The sequence below is a fragment of the Phyllobates terribilis genome, unplaced genomic scaffold (genome assembly GCF_046119375.1).
Source record: "Phyllobates terribilis strain yellow unplaced genomic scaffold, ASM4611937v1 Scaffold_4__5_contigs__length_816908805, whole genome shotgun sequence".
Lineage (NCBI taxonomy): Eukaryota > Metazoa > Chordata > Amphibia > Anura > Dendrobatidae > Phyllobates > Phyllobates terribilis.
The window spans coordinates 112,411,491-112,429,227 of record NW_027362764.1 but is presented as its reverse complement, the minus strand read 5'-3'; the positions used below and the strand labels follow the sequence as shown (position 1 = coordinate 112,429,227).

The 17,737-nt window shown below is 42.6% G+C and overlaps 1 protein-coding gene across 1 annotated transcript in view; it reads left to right on the top strand.

Moving 5' to 3' along the window:
* The window catches only part of UBE3C (ubiquitin protein ligase E3C), a 150,022-nt gene that overhangs the window by 85,038 nt on the left and 47,247 nt on the right, over positions 1 to 17,737 (top strand). The window contains exons 16-19 of the mRNA XM_073677688.1: positions 3,602 to 3,689; positions 10,575 to 10,672; positions 11,905 to 12,037; positions 16,152 to 16,399. Coding sequence (XP_073533789.1) covers positions 3,602 to 3,689; positions 10,575 to 10,672; positions 11,905 to 12,037; positions 16,152 to 16,399 — 567 coding nt within the window. The remainder of the gene's footprint in view (positions 1 to 3,601; positions 3,690 to 10,574; positions 10,673 to 11,904; positions 12,038 to 16,151; positions 16,400 to 17,737) is intronic.

Here is a 17,737-nt window from a genome sequence, read left to right as displayed (position 1 = left end):
GACGTCATTGCAACCATGATGAGGGCACAGAAGCCAACCTCTGCTAAGATTTATTACCGTACCTGGAAAGCCTTCTTTACCTGGTGCGAATCTCGTGGCCAGACCCCATTCCCTTATTCCCTCCCCAGGGTACTTGGGTTTCTCCAATCGGGTCTGGAGGCCAGACTGTCCCTGGCCTCCCTTAAGAGCCAGGTGTCAGCTCTCTCAGTGATTTTTCAGAAGTGCATTACTAACAAGCCGCAAGTAAGGACATTTCTTCAGGGGGTTTCCCGATTTAGTTCCCCCCTACAGACGACCACTAGAAACGTGGGACCTCAACCTGGTGCTGACAACATTGCAGGAAACACCTTTGAACCCCTTAGTGAAGTCCCACTCCACCTTCTATCCCAGAAAGTGGTTTTCCTGGTGGCAATCACCTCGCTACGCAGGGTGTCTGAACTGACAGCACACTCCTGCAGGCGGCCCTTCCTGGTTTTTTACCAGGACAAGGTAGTTCTCCGTACGGTCCCATCCTTCCTTCTGAAGGTTGTGTCCAACTTCCACCTCAATGAGGAAATTTCACTGCCATCCCTCTGTCCGGTCCCGGTTCATAGAGTGCAGAAGGCTCTGCATACGCTTGACCTTGTCAGGGCATTGCATATCGATGTGTCTAGGACTGCGCCCTTCCGGAAGTCTGATTCTCTTTTCCTTCTACTGGAAGGCGGCCGCAAGGGTCTGCCAGCTTCCAAAGCTACCCTTGCCAGGTGGATCAAATCCACCATACAAGAGGCCTACCGCCTCAAAAATTCTCCTCTTCCAGCAGGTATTACGGCACACTCTACACGTGCGGTAGGGGCCTCCTGGGCCATTTGGCACCAGGCTTCGGCACAACAAGTGTGTAAGGCAGCCACCTGGACTAGCCTACACACGTTTACCAAACACTACACAGTTCATACCCAGTCCTCAGCAGACGCGAGCCTGGGTAGATGTGTTCTGCAGGCGGCGGTGCCCCAATTATAGGGGCCTGTCTACACAATATTCGTCCATTGCTTCCCACCCAGGGTCTGCTTTGGGACGTCCCATGGTCCTGTGTCCCCCAATGAGGCGACCGAGTAAAGGAGATTTTTGTTTACTCACCGTAAAATCTCTTTCTCTTAGCCTCTAATTGGGGGACACAGCTCCCACCCTGTTGCCCGTTCTGGGCCGTTGTTATGTTGAGTTCTCATATTGTCTTTGTTTGAGCTCGTACATAGTTGCCGCCTTATAGGCATGATTATGTTATCCATGTTACGTTCCTCCTAATGCTTTTGCACAAAACTGGAGAAGGCTGACGCCGTCCAGGGGTGTATACTGCCGAGGAGGAGCCACGGTTAATCTTTTTCAGATTATGCATAGTGTCGCCTCCTAGTGGACAGCAGCATAACACCCATGGTCCTGTGTCCCACAATTAGGGACTAAGAGAAAGAGATTTTACGGTGAGTACACAAAAATCTCCTTTTTATCATTAAAGTACACTCTGCACCCCATCTTCACTGAAAAAAAACAGAAATGTAGAAATTTTTGCAAATTTATTAAAAAAGAAAAACTGAATTATTACATGGTCATAAGTATTCAGACCCTTTGCTCAGACACTCATATTTAAGTCACATGCTGTCCATTTCTTTGTGATCCTCCTTGAGATGGTTCTACTCCTTCATTTCAGTCCAGCTGTGTTTAATTAAACTGATAGGACTTGATTTGGAAAGGCACACACCCGTCTGTATAAGACCTCACAGCTCACAGTGCATGTCAGACCAAATAAGAATCATGAGCTCAAAGGAACTGCCCAATTATGTCAGAGACAGAATTGTGGCAAGGCACAGAGCTGACCAAGGTTACAAAAGAATGTCTGCATTACTCAAGGTTCCTAAGAGCACAGTGGCCTCCATAATCCTTAAATGGAAGAAGTTTGGGACCACCAGAAGTCTTCCTAGACCTGGCCTCCCAGCCAACCTGAGCAATCGTGGGAGAAGAGCCTTGTGAGAAAGGTAAAGAAGAACCCCAAGATCACTGTGGCTGAGCTCCAGAGATGCAGTAGGGAGATGGGAGAAAGTTCCACAAAGTCAACTATCACTGTAGCCCTCCACCAGTCGGGCCTTTATGGCAGAGTGGCCTGACGGAAGCCTCTACTCAGTGCAAGACATATGAAAGCCCGCATAGAGTTTGCTCAAAAACACATGAAGGACTCCCAGACTATGAGAAATAAGATTCTCTGGTCTGATGAGACAAAGATAGAACTTTTTGATGATGGTATATAAGCGGTATATGTGGAGAAAACCAGGCACTGCTCATCACCTGCCCAATACAATCCCAACAGTGAAGCATGGTGGTGGCAGCATCATGCTATGGGGGTGTTTTTGAGCTGCAGGGACAGGACGACTGGTTGCAATTGAAGGAAACATGAATGCGGCCAAGTACAGAGATATCCTGGATGAAAACCTCTTCCAGAGTGCTCTGTACCTCAGACTTGGCTGAAGGTTCACCTTCCTACAAGACAATGACCCTAAGTACAAAGCTAAAATAACAAAGGAGTGGCTTCAGAACAACTCTGTGACCATTCTTGACTGGCCCAGCCAGAGCCCTGACCTAAACCCAATTGAGCATCTCTAGAGAGACCTGAAAATGGCTGTCCACCAACGTTCACCATCTCACCTGACTGAACTGGAGAGAATCTGCAAGGAAGAATGGCAGAGGATCCCCAAATCCAGGTGTGAAAAACATGTTGCATCATTCCCAAGAAGACTCATGGCTGTACTAGCTCAAAAGGGTGCTTCTACTCAATACTGAGCAAAGGGTCTGAATACTTATGACCATGTAATATTTCAGTTTTTCTTTTTTAATAAATTTGCAAAAATTTCTACATTTCTGTTTTTTTCAGTCAAGATGGGGTGCAGAGTGAACTTTAATGAGAAAAAAAATGAACTTTTTAGAATTTACCAAATGGCTGCTTTGAAACAAATTTAAAGGGGTCTGAATACTTTCCGTACCCACTGTATGTCTGTAATAAATCGTCATCTGAACATCGAGAAGTAAAACCTGCTACATAGCTAATATTATCGCTTTTAGGCTGTGTTCACACTAGGCGTTTTTTTATGCAAATTTTCAGCTGCATTTTACAGTACCAGCAAAGTCTGAGATTCTAGAAATCTCATGCGTGCATCATTGTTTTTTGTGTCATCAGTCTTTTGTACTTTTCATGTTTTTTGCAAGATAGAGCATGTCCCTTCTTTCAGCGTTTTTCACCCATTGGAAGTAATGGATGGTGAAAAAATGCAGCAAAAACCGCAAGTATCAAGTTTTGCAGCTTTTTTTTGTGCCAAAACCTGCTGAAATAGAATGAGATCTTTTTTCACTGAATTTATGTACATGCATAAAGAGACAAAAGGACAGTGGGGAAAAGAAAAAGCAGCAAAAAACTAAAGCAAAATCCTGAACAAACCTTCCTGGCAAGAGATCAGGTTTTGCTGCTGAAAAAGCATCTAGTGTGAATATAGCCTTAGGCTCTGTGATTTGTGTAATGTGTGCATATACCATGATGAGAGTCTGATCTAGTATTTAATTGTGTGTTTTTTTTATTTACTAGGTAACACAACTTTATGTACCTTCTGCAAGACACGTATGGAGGTACCGGAGGATGGGAAGGATAGGACCTCTACAATCTACGCTAGATGGTATTTACACAGACTTACTGGAAAAATGTCTTATATCCTTGGTCTAAAGGAAAATGGTGGATGGCCAACTTCCTAATCCAATAAACATCACAGTAAAAGCCATACTTACCCATACCTGGTCACAATACCTATATACTGCAGGATGCAGCAGCCCCTGTGATAAAGGCAGAGGCAGCACAGGGGCAAAATACTGACAGACAACCATTCACACTCCTATCAGTGATCTATCATCCATGGGGGGTGGCTGCCTGCTATTATAGATGCACCCAGATAAGGTACCAGTCACACAGATAAATGATAAGAAAAAATTCAGCTCACCCCTGAGATGCTGTTCCAATCCGGGAGGAGCACGGTATCTCCGCTGCTGCACAGCGCTGAAGGTAATTGAGGAAATTAAAGTTGGAACCAGCTCAACACACCGGAATAATTAAAAATTCACAAAATCTTTATTGGAAATCCTTTAAAAATAAAATTGCTGAAAAATTAGGCCTCTCAGACAACAAAGCAATAAAGAGGGGTGGCGTGTATAACAGGAATCAGTCCATAAGCTTTTCGAGCTGCATGGCTCTTGAACACTGGATGATGATGTTCATATGGACTGATTCCTGATAGGAGATGGGAATACACTTTTAAGTTTTTATAGAGGAATATGTGCATACACAGTGCTATTTTTCATCCTTCAATATGAATTAGGACCACGATGTCTTTCAAAAGATGACCGCATTCCGACGCGTTTCATCCCTCTTGGGACTCATTATAGGATATGGCAGCCAGGGTGGAGGACTCAGCTGTAGCACGCAGCAGCTACAGCCTCCTGTAGAGGACCCGGTCAGCCATCGTGGTTTTAGTTAATTTCAAAGGATCAAAAATAGCATTGTGTATGCGCACATTCCTCTATGAAAACTTAAAGTGCACCTGTCAGCAGGATTGTGCACAGTAAACCACATACACTGTCAGGTGGGCGCTGTTACACTGATTAAAATGATACCTTTGATGATGAAATCCGTCCTGTGGTTCTTTTATAATCTTTATTTTCATTTCTGACATAATGATATGCTCGTGTTTCGGGGCGGCCTTTGGGGAGGGGCTGTAACTGGTGCTCTCATTATGTATGCCTATCTCTGGCCTCTGACGGTCATTGTGCCTTTAGTCACCTGCCTACTATTTTAAATACTGCCTTTGTAATTTCTGTGCCAAAGTGAAATTTACATGCAGCAAAACGGCCCGCGCATGCGCAGTCGCATCTCTCTGTTGCTGAGAGATGCTACTGTTCAAGCGCAGCAGGCAGTGCCATATTGCTGCATCCAAATTTCTTTTTCCTCCAGCAAAATGGTGCCCGCACATGTGCAGTAGTATCTATCTCCTATGGGTGAAAAAACGCTGGTGCGTTTTTTGCTAAAAGAAGTGACATGCTCTATTTTCCAAAAATGCAAGCAAGGCTGAAAATATGCAGCGAACAAAAGCAACGTGTGAACAGAGAATTCTGGTTTCTCATACACTTTGCTGGTACTGCAAGACGCAGCTGAAAATTTGCATAAGAATCTACTGAAAAATACGCAGCAAAACACTATGTGTGAACTTAGCCTAAGAGTATAGAAATAGCGTATTCAATTTTCGCCAGGAAAATAAATCAGAAAAGGATATTAATCCCACAAGGACAATATAGTAATGTAAGCAGAATGGGGATTATTTAAAACTTAACATTTAATATTCCATTAAAATGGCAAGACACAAGACAAAAGAGTGTGAACATAGCCTAATGGGTGGTGAAAAAAACGCTGACAAAAACACAGCTAAAATATTCTGCGTTTTTGATGATAAAATATGGGTTCTATTTTGTGATTTAACTATCTTGTCTTGGTCACTGAGATGGTTGTTTGTATTTGAAGAGTTTAAATAAATTAGTGATGTAAACAGTGTAAACATTAGCTGACCTACATGTCAGATTAAATAATACCGGTGGCCCAGGGAGGTGTGAAGTTGAACAATGCCTGTGCAAACTGAATGGCAGACCCTATAGTGTGAAAGCAAATGGTGTCATACAAACTTAGTGTATTGCCAGTGTCTAAACCAGGGTTCTCAAACACGCGGGCCGCATGTGGCCCCTGAGGCTGCTTTATGCGGCCCGTAGGCACAAACCCCTTGATGATCCTGACCAGGTCCAGGAGGAGCCGCCGACAGCAGCGCTGAATTGCCACACAGAGACTGTTTCCCAGCACTGCATTTCCAATGCCAGTCACTGGCCAATCAGAGGCCAGCAGCTGATATCTGCGTGTCAGCGCAGCAAGTATGACGTCATTGCCATACGCAGATGTCAGCTGCTGGCCTCTGATTGGCCAGTGACTGGCATTGGAAATGCTGTGCTGGGAGACGGTCTCTGTGCGGCAATGCAGCGCTGCTGTCAGCTGCTCCTCCTGGACCAGGTCGGGATCGTCAAGGGGGTCAGACTCTGTGGTGCCTGCGGGCTACATCTGCAGGAAGGACGCCGAGGGAACGGAGGACAGGTGAGAATCATCTTTTTTTTTCCATTTTATGTGTGTGAAGAACAGCACAGGGGGCACATAGCAACAGGATGGGGACCTGGATGGGGCACATAGCCACAAGATGGGGACCTGGATGGGGCACATAGCCACAACATGGGGACCTGGATGGGGCACATAGGCACAAGATGGGGACCTGGATGGGGCACATAGCCACAAAATGGGGACCTGGATGGAGCACAGAGCCAGAAGATGGGGACCTGGATGGGGCACATAGCCACAAGATGGGGACCTGGATGGGGCACATAGCCACAAGATGGGGACCTGGATGGGGCACATAGCCACAAGATGGGGACCTGGATGGGGCACATAGCCACAAGATGGGGACCTGGATGGGGCACATAGCCACAAGATGGGGACCTGGATGGGGCACATAGCCTCAAGATGGGGACCTGGATGAGGCACATTAGTACAAGATGGGGGCCAGGATGGGGAACATTGCCACAAGATGGGGACCTGAATGGGGCACATAGCCACAAGATGGGGACCTGGATCGGGAACATTGCCACAGGACGGGGACCTGGATGGAGCACATAGCCACAAGATGGGGACCTAGATGGGGTACATAGCCACAAGATGGGGACCTGGATGGGGCACATAGCCACACGATGGGGACCTGGATGGGGCACATAGCCACACGATGGGGACCTGGATGGGGCACATAGCCACACGATGGGGACCTGGATGGGGCACATAGCCACAAGATGGGGACCTGGATGGGGCACATAGCCACAGGATGGGGACCTGGATGGGGCACATAGCTACAAGATGGAGACCTGGATGGGGCACATAGCCACAAGATGGAGACCTGGATGGGGCACATAGCCACAAGATGGGGACCTGGATGGGGCACATAGCCACAAGATGGGGACCTGGATGGGGCACATTAGTACAAGATTTTTGCCATTATTACTATATGATGCTAATTGTAAGACAATATTACTGTATGTGGCCAATTGGGGGAAACAAAATTGTAAAAATAAAGCATGAAAAAATATTGGGCACTAAAAATGCTGTTTTGTATGTAAACTAAAGTAAACACAAAAAAGTGCACGTTTATCGCCACATCCGTAACGACCCAAGCTATAAAAAAAATAAACACGGCAAAAGTGTTCAAAAGGTGTATACAAAAAAAAATGGTATCACTAAAAATGTCACATTGAACAAAGAATGCGGCCCCCCAAATTCAAATTTTTTCCATGTGTGGCCCATATACCTAGCCGAGGTTGAGACCCCTGGTCTAAACTATTCCTGAACAATTCACCTCCGCCACTATTCCAAAATTAGAATGATATTTTTTTTATCACAGAACTTTATGTACATGCATGAATAGAGACAGGAGGACAGTGAAAAAAAGCATAAAAAAACGCAGCAAAACCTGCGTTTTTGACGCAGCTGGTTTCCTGCCAGAGATCAGTTTTACTGCAGTTTTCTGACTGAAAAAAACACAATATGTGGGAACATAGCCTTTATTATGTTGGCCACATCGCCAAAAACGGCGCTGCTTTTAACCTCAGTTTATTTAAAATAAAATGTTGATTGTTCCAGATGTTAGCCATAATCGTAAGGTCACTTAATGCATACACAGTAGTGCCACCTTACAGATGCCCCCTGCTGACATGAAGCAGTATTAAGGTGCAGTTTCACTTTGTGATGTGCAGTGTTAAACAGTTCAGTGGTCGTATCAAAGCGTGTAGGCTATAAAACAACCACCTTCTGGTGAATATATTTTGCATGGGTGCTCGCTTAACATTGCACATTGCAAAGTGAAAACACACCTTAACAAGGCCAACACTGAACGATCAATTACAGATAGGCTACCGTTGTCCTCGCAAAACGATGACTAATGAGCAATTTGCTTATTTGTCGCATGATCAGGAGCCTGTTTAGACCGCAAGATTATCATTAACGAGTGTTCCCAGGAAGACTCATTTGAATGTGCGTTTCACAAGAAATGCTTCATCCAGGGGACACGCGTTATATATATATATATGTGTGTGTGTTTATATATATATATATACACGGTACATACACACATGTATATACATTTTATATACACCCTTTAGCTCATATTTTCATATACTATGGTCAATTATCATATAGTACTTATGAGTAAGGCTACCACTTTGGTCTTTTATAAGATATCTACTAGGTGTCCCTGCTTCTTTTCAACCTATCTGTGATGTCCCATTATCATTATGTGTGTTATCTTTGTCTTGCAGTTTTATACATTTAATAAAATTAAATTGTCTTAATACATTTCGGCTTGCATTTCTATTATCTATCAGGGTTTCGGTATCTTAGAGGAGGTTAGACAAATATAAGAAGCATTGCTCTCCTCTCCTCCCTGCTCTCGTTTTCAGGCTTGCTGGATCCCCCACAGGTCCCATGTTAATGCCCAGGAAATGGTGCTCAGCCAATCGCTGGCTGAGATAGATTCTTTCTGTGGCCAGTGATTGGTGGAATAGGCGTTTTGCGGCATTTGATATATGTGTAGAGACCATTGAAAGAATAAGAATGTGTTGCTTCTTCCTTTTTTTAGAACCCATTCTGAGTCCATTTTCCCCATCTCGCTATTTTCCAGGTAGATGAGGATCTTACATACAGTATCATAGATCTGAGCTTCCTGCACCCTTATCAGTTTGGCCTAGGATTTAAGAAACCTAAATTTGAATTTATTTTTGAGAGCACATGTAGATCAGTAAGGAAGGGATGGCATGATGTATGTGACGTAGGATACTCCTACAGATGAGAGATGTGGTCCCCCAGGAACATCTCTGCTCTGATTAATATCCTCTACTCATTGTGGAGATCATGTAGACTTCTCATTTGTCTTCTGACCTTCAGATCCTTACGTCCATGTGCTTTTGTTGCTGTGTGTTGCTCAGTACTCCATACTTTGTGCTGATTTAGTTTATAAAGCACCAAGGAACAAATAAGGTTGTGTGCTTGGTTTGGCTGCCAGCAGAAGCAGATTTGGAGAGTGGAGTATAAGGACAGCTGGCCGTATTTACCCGTTGACCCCTCATTCTGCTAAGTGGCATTCCCGGCCCTTCTAATGCTGTGTGTATTGACATCTTCTAACCATCATTCTCTCCACATATTGAGATCTTGATGGTGAAATGTAGATCAGCGTGACTAATTGACCAGAGTAATTGAGCCCCGGCTTTCTAATTGAGGCTTACCTTTGCTGTACACGCAGTTCTGTGTTTATACATTTATTAACCCTTACACCGTTACTGCTGGCAATACACGGAGATGGAAAAGGGACGCTATAGGGCACCTCTATTTTCTTTAATCAAAACTGTTAAAGGGGTTCTCTAGGAATAGAAAAAAATAAAGGAAGAAGGAAGAAAATGTCAGTATGAATAGATTCCTAAACCCACTTAATTAGCAAATCACAATTGTTTTGCCTTGGGAGTTAATCACTGTAGTATATTAAAATAGCCGCCTACTCATTACATTGACACTTCTTTTCTCCCTGTTTTATATATATATATATATTTTTTTTTCATTTATTTCCGAATACCTTTCAACATTTAAATCATTTTTTTATCTAATTTTAGCTGTAACTAGTGCTGGTGTATTAGCCCCAGTTACAGGGGAAATTCAGCCTCGTTTCTGCGTAGCTGAGGGCCCTGGTTACACCCAGCAATCATATGATCACTGGGCCCGGAGGACGAAGAGCAGACAGCTCTTCCTATTCTGTATACACAGAGCTTGTTCAGTACTGTGTATACAGTGATAGAGAAGGCAGAGGTGGTAATGAAACTGTCTCTGCCTTATCTATGGGGAGTCCAGCTGTGTCTGACAACTGGTTCACCTCTCCTACAGCTGCACAATGTCATTCTGCTCCTCTACTATGCAGTTATGTTTTAGAAAGTCACTGCAGAGTAGAACACGGGCCACCTGGATTTTTGAAGTCTGTAGGTGGTCCAGTAGTAGTTATTAAAAAAAAATGCAAAAAAATTTCTATTATTTCATAATGAAGACCAGATGCACACATCCGTGTGTCATGGTCTGGAATACGGGCTGTGATGCATGGACTGGCCCCGGGTTCCCTGACCCCAACTTGGAAGCCTCATATATGCCTGAGGTTGCGGAGTTCGATCAAGACACCTATGGCCAATTCAGAAATTGCAGACCATGACTTATGGATGTGTGAATACAGCCTAAAACAGAGCATGTGCCTATAGTCCAATTGTGTCTTCTCTCTAGAACCATATCAAGTACAGGAACTTGGCTCCACTGACACATCACATTGTCACCTTGATACAATGGCTTTCAGGTTATTTGAAGTCGTTGCACTTGAACTTAACATCATCTTTGTCTTCTCCCATTGCAGTGGGTATGGAGCCAGCACCCCTGTCTGTTTCTGAAGAGAGGCAATTAGCAATATTGACTGAACTTCCCTTTGTAGTTCCTTTTGAAGAAAGAGTAAAGGTAAGTGTCCTATTTTATATAATTTGTTAGGAGTCCAGTCTTATTTCTTGGGTCACGGAAAGTTCCAAATAATGATCATATGTGTACAGTACAGACCATGGTATTGGGAAATACCATGTTATGCTTCTCCCATTTAGGGTCCACACTGTGCAATGTGCTGTCTTATTCCTATATTTCAGAACTGCAGTGCTAATTGTGTCCATATATATTGGAGAGAAGTCTGAAAAACCTGTCGAATTTTGGCTAAACAACACAGTTGGGACCACTGTTACAAAACATAAGAATATGATGTCAGGGGAGGGAAAGAAGGATTAACGTGCATTTACACTGCACGACTTTCATGAAGGAGTTTGGCAAGGAGCGATCAACACTCGTTTGTTGGGAGAAACTATTTTTGGTTTGCACAAAAGATGATCGTTCTCGACAGCACATTGTCCTGTGTAGACATGACCCGTGCTGCCGACAACAATGGAAGCCTGTGCGCACCAAACCTTCTATTATGGATTGTTGGATTGTTCACTGCACATCAGACGTGCAGACTGCTATTAAACAACCGCTGACCTGCAAACACGTTGTGTGCTGGCGGTTATTTAACGCTGTGCACCACATAGTGTAAGTGGACCTTTAGGCAATGTTGTATGTCATCACCCAATCACTTTGTAATCTGGGAAGATAAGATATGTCCAGAGGTGTTTCCAGTCGCTTCCTACCCTTGCTGCAGTGAAAACACATGCACGCTTTGATGAATGGAGTGTGCATATGTTTAATGGGCTAGGAGGAAAAACTGTGGGGTGACTAAGAGGTATTGAGTTTGTATGGGCACCTTAAGGCTAAGTTAACATTAGCATGAGGGCTACCATTTATAACTGAGCTATAACCGAAATGCTGGACCCATATCATTGAGTCCTGATGGTACGCAAGAGTTCTGGACTAGCTCTGCAGATTCCAATGTTTTGGCAGTCCGAAACTTAGACAAAAACACCTGTGTGAACAACGCCTTATATAGCGCTAAAGAAATGTTGTAATGTTCCAAGGAAAAACAGTCATTGAAGGAGAATGAAGTTATATCTGTAGTAAAGGAGCAATACGTTTCCAGCAGTTTGTATGCAGGCTCTTCATAGAAGATGTGAATCTATTGCTCTTCATAGAAAATGTCAGTTTTTCGCTCTACTCATTATAATCTGTCAAGACTGGACGTCACAAATTATCCATATGTTGTTCATCATTTCTAGATCTTCCAAAGACTCATCTATGCGGACAAGCAAGAAGTACAAGGAGATGGGCCATTTTTAGATGGCATTAATGTCACCATTAGGAGGAACTACATATACGAGGATGCGTATGATAAACTATCTCCTGAGAATGGTCAGTATTAGGGTTATTTCTGATTTATAAGACATTACTCATTGCTGCTCTTGTAAACCTTGTTAAAGCAAGTAAGATTGTCACAAATGTCTATGTAATTGCAGTCAATACATCAGCAAAACCTACAGCCATTAAAGCGACCCTCCATACTGGGAATGAAAAGTGGCTAAATATGTAAATATGTGCAGTCACCCTACCTGGTGCCCTACAATTTCCTTACTGCATCCTTCACCAAGACTGGCGTTCTGATCCTCCTGCATTCACGATGACTGCCACAATGGCATGAGGAGCGTGCTGATGAGTATGAACCACACCATCCCTGCCTTTCCTGTGCTGTGGAGGTGCAGATTTAGCACTGCTCTTTATACCACTGCAGCTGCCATCTTTGAAGCAGAAGTCTGAAACGCGTTTGTCACTGTGGAGAAGACAACGAGAAGCAAACATAGGTTTTCAGGTGGGGTGACTAAACATGACAAAGTTCCTTTTTATTGCCAGAGTCGATGGTTCTTTTAAGGATTTTGGCAAGCAGAGGAACGGATTCTTTTAGAACAGTGTCGTCTATGTAACTCCAACGCCTCTGATAATTGGTGTTGCTGGAAGTACTGCCCTAACTATGTACCGTTTGGAGGGCTTCAACTCTTGATGACTCTCTTGTGAAAAAAAATTATATTTTTGTCTAGATATAGATTTATCTACATAGCCAAAAATATCTAGGGTTAAATAAAAATCTATAAAAAAAAATCAATGCTTTCTTGCTAACTCTGGATCAAGGTACCTTTAGTGGACGAGTGGCCAGGTGTAAAGATCTGACCCATACATACCTTACTATAATAGTAATATTTATAATAATCATTTTTATTTCAAGAGTATGAACCCATGTACGTCCCTTGTTTTTGTATACACTGTGTGCAGAATTATTAGACAAGTTGTATTTTAGAGGATTATTTTTATTATTGATCAACAACTATGTTCTCAATCAACCCAAAAGACTCATAAATATCCAAGCTTAATATTTTAGGAAGTTGGAGTGTTTTTTTTTTTAGATTTGGCTATCTTAGGAGGATATCTGTTTGTGCAGGTAACTATTACTGTGCAGAATTATTAGGCAACTTAATAAAAACCAAATATAATCCCATCTCACTTGTTTATTTTCACCAGGTAAACCAATATCGGTGCACAAAATTTAGAAATAAACATTTCTGACATGCAAAAACAAAAACCAAAAAAATTAGTGATGAATATAGTCATCTTTCTTTATGATGACACTCAACAGCCTTCCATCCATAGATTCTGTCAGTTGCTTGATCTGTTTTCGATCAACATTGCGTGCAGCAGCCACCACAGTCTCCCAGACACTGTTCCGAGAGGTGTACTGTTTTCCCTCCCTGTAGATCTCACATTTTATGATGGACCACAGGTTCTCTATGGGGTTCAGATCAGGTGACCAAGGGGGCCATGTCATTATTTTTTCTTCTTTTAGACCTTTATTGGCCAGCCACGCTGTGGAGTAGTTGGATGCATGTGATGGAGCATTGTCCTGCATGAAAATCATGTTTTTCTTGAACGATACCGACTTCTTCCTGTACCACTGCTTGAAGAAGTTGTCTTCCAGAAACTGGCAGTAGGTCTGGGAGTTGAGCTTCACTCCATCCTCAACCCGAAAAGGTCCCACAAGTTCATCTTTGATGATAGCAGCCCATACCAGTACCCCACCTCCACCTTGCTGGCGTCTGAGTCGGAGTGGAGCTCTCTGCCCTTTACTGATCCAGCCTCTGACCCATCCATCTGGCCCATCAAGAGTCACTCTCATTTCATCAGTCCATAAAACCTTTGAAAAATCAGTCTTAAGATATTTCTTGGCCCATTCTTGACGTTTTATCTTATGGTTCTTGTTCAAAGGTGGTCGTTTTTCAGCCTTCCTTACCTTGGCCATGTCCCTGAGTATCGCACACCTTTTGCTTTTTGATACTCCAGTAACGTTGACGCTCTGAAATATGGCAAAACTGGTGGCGAATGGCATCTTGGCAGCTTTACACTTGATTTTCCTTAATTCATGGGCAGTTATTTTGTGCCTTTTTTTGGCCATCACGCTTCTTGCGACCCTGTTGGCTATTTGCCATGAAACGCTTGATTATTCGGTGATCACGCTTCAAAAGTTTGGAAATTTCAAGACTGCTGCATCCCTCTGCAAGACATCTCACAATTTTGGACTTTTCAGAGCCCGTCAAATCTCTCTTCTGACCCATTTTGCCAAAGAAAAGGAAGTTGCCTAATAATTAAGCACACCTTATATAGGGTGTTGATGTCATTAGTAAACACCCCTCCTCATTACAGAGATGCACATCACCAGATTTACTTAATTGGTAGTTGGCTCTCAAGCCTATGCAGCTTGGAGTAGAACAACATGTATAAAAAGTATCAAAGTGATCAAAATACTCATTTGCCTAATAATTCTGCACACAGTGTATATCTGATTGTCCATTTGTTTTTGGATACTTGTAACTCCAGTGAATGTGGCGGTAATGATGTGATCTCCCTGATTGATGTCATCTCTATATAGTTTACAACTAGCACTACTCCTGTGATGTCACCTGCTAGTATGGAAGCCTGCCAGGACTGAAACTTGCTTTTTGTAAACCAGCATTTTTCTGCATCAAGAATACCTTCAGTTCTTGCCATGGTTCTTCTTATAGCAAACCAGAGCAGCGATCTTAGCTGTGTTCATCCCCACAGACTTAGAGTTTGTGCATCTTAAATATCTTCAAGATGGAATAGTGATTGCAGAGTTAAATAAAACATAGTTTTTATATTTTAATTTCTTCTCTCCATTGCGGTGACATTAGCTTGTAAAGTAAAGATTATAATTCATAAGCCCAACTGGGCGTTACCGAAGATTTTTTACTGGTGGAGTGCACTTTTTCCCATACATGAGGTTGACCAATCATAAGCAAGCAGCAACGTACAGGGAAAAAAAAAACATGCCCCCACAATAGCTTAGAACAGGCTTTTTTCCTGTGAGAGACATGTAATGACAGACAGTCTGCTCACCTCACTGTTCTCACTGCAGAGTGATTACAAGTGCTTGAAGTAGAGCTGAGGAGACACTTTTTGAACTTTCACCTTACCGCCTTCAGGGTGGGGAGGTGATACAGCAGAGCTAACAATGCTGAGAGAGAAGAGCTGCAGAGGTGCTTGTAATGAAACAAAGCTCAGCTCTGCTGTACTTCCACTCCCTCACACTGATTGCTGTGAAATGAAAGGTGCATGTAATCACACTCATCTCTGCTCTACGCCCAGCACTTGTAATTGCTCTGCAGTGAGATCAGTGAGGAGAGCAGACTGTCTGTCATGACATGTCTCACACTGGAGAAAGCCTGTTCTAAGCTATTGTGGGGGCGTGTCCTTTTTTCCCCTTGTATGTTGCTATTTGCTTATGATTGGTCTACCTCGAGCAGAGTAAGAACAACACTCTTCTGGAGACAAATCCCTGGTAAAGTCCTGTTGGGCTTATCATAAATTATATCCTAAACTTTACAAGCTAATATCTCCACAATGCAGAGGAGAAATTAAAAAATAAAAAACAAATTTTATTCAGCTCTGCAGCCACTATGCAGGTATGACTATATATTGTAGTGGTTTTACAAATCTTGTGTAGATATATATTTAGCAATTACATGCAGATGGGGAAAATTGCTATTAAGTAGCAGTACTAGTGCAATTATTGTTTTTAGTTTTAGATTTTCTATACATTTCTTTCCAATTAGTCAGCTTCTGACTTGCCAAATTCCACATTATTCTGCAATTTTGTAGGAGACTCATGGTGGATAAGGCTTCTTTCATATCTTTGTCGTAGATATTAGCAAAACTGCTGGTCATTTTTTCCATCATGTGATGGATTTTTTACCGCGATGAATTTGTTTCCTGTTCCTATGACAGAGCAGTAAAATACTATTCATAGCGCAGATGTGACCGTAACCTAATGAGATACTGGATTAAAAGAATTTCACTGTCCGGCTCCAGATATTTTGGTGTTCTTTGTAGACATGTTGTAGATATTATATATTTATATAGATATTAGATATATTTATCACAATTCCCTTATCTGTCTTTGCAGAGCCCGATCTCAAGAAGCGAATCCGCGTCCATTTACTAAACACACATGGTCTGGATGAGGCCGGGATTGATGGTGGAGGAATATTTAGGGAATTTTTAAATGAGCTGCTGAAATCTGGCTTTAACCCTAACCAGGGTTTTTTTAAGACCACCAATGAGGGTTTGCTGTACCCCAATCCTGCTGCACAGATGCTCGTTGGAGATTCCTTCGCCAGACACTACTACTTCTTGGGCAGGATGTTGGGAAAGGTAACCAATATCATTACAATTAAATGTACATGTAGCCCTATAAGGAATAACATCTCAGTAAAACCTCATAGAAAAGTCCAGCATTATCTTCACTTGGCCAGTCCGTTCCTTTACTACTGAGAAATCAGTATTTGAATTGATATGTAAATGAGGCTGAAGAGCTATTTGTAGTTCTGAAGCCTCTGTCACTCCAGCTCTATTCCCCGCCTCCTCCTGCTTGTCTGACAGCCTCTGTGCTGTGTGACTTCAGGCAAAGGAGTCATCAGTCAAGCAGGAGGCGGTGGCACTGGGCAGGGAATAGAGCTGGAGTGACAGAGTTTTCAGATCTGCCATAGCTCTTTAGCCTCATTTACAAATCAATTTAGACTCTGATTTCTTAGTAATGGAGGAATAAACTGGCCATGTTAAGGTATTGCCGGACTTGTCTTTGAAAGAGCTCTATGACCGTATAAATAGTTTCTGGTGTGCAATTCTGCAGAAAGATTTCCTTTAAGGCTATTTTTACATAATTCCTTACTATTCTTCCTATCAAAATGATGGACACCATGACCGAACTCTAAAGACCCCATTGTAAGTTAGTGGGGTCTGTCAGTTGCTAGTGGTATCAGGTATATAATGGGTCTGGCACTCCTTTGTGGTGTACACCACAAACAGAAACCACAACACAGCTGGGAACATGATCTAAACCAGAAAGGCTTTAAGTATTTGAATAAAGGATATCTGTGAGATGCTTAGCCCAGCACCACAAATAGTGATTGTAGAGTTCGTTAAAAATTGACATATGTTGAAAAATGTAAAGTATATAAGGTAAAGGGGGGTCCTGATTGTGAACAAGAACATGAGAATGGAGTATTTAAAGGTCTGTTCTCAGGGTCATTGTGGGCCCAGTGGTCAGATCCCCTGCAATCAGCAATATGTCACTTATGCTGTGGCCAGGAGATGATGTGCAGAGATGGGAATACGCCTTTAATCTACTGACAGCAGAATATTGACAAAGGAGAAACAATCTAAAAAGTAGAAGTTTCTTGAGTAAATGGCAATCATGGTATGTCACTCACTTGTCACATGATATTGAATGGAAAAAGTTAATTACTGTAAAAACCTGAAAATGTCCATTGACTTTAATTGACATTAGTGATTATAGGACTGTACAGAATATTGATATTTAAAGAAAACTAATCATATACAGAACAAGGCAGGTTTGGACTTCTTTTGGTGATTTTTAACTTGTGACCATCAGATATTTAAAGGGAATCTGTCAGGTAATAGGATTGTTCAAATAGCCCTCCCTATATGCCTCCTAGCTGCTGTCTTGTTGTTGAGAAATCATCTTTTAAT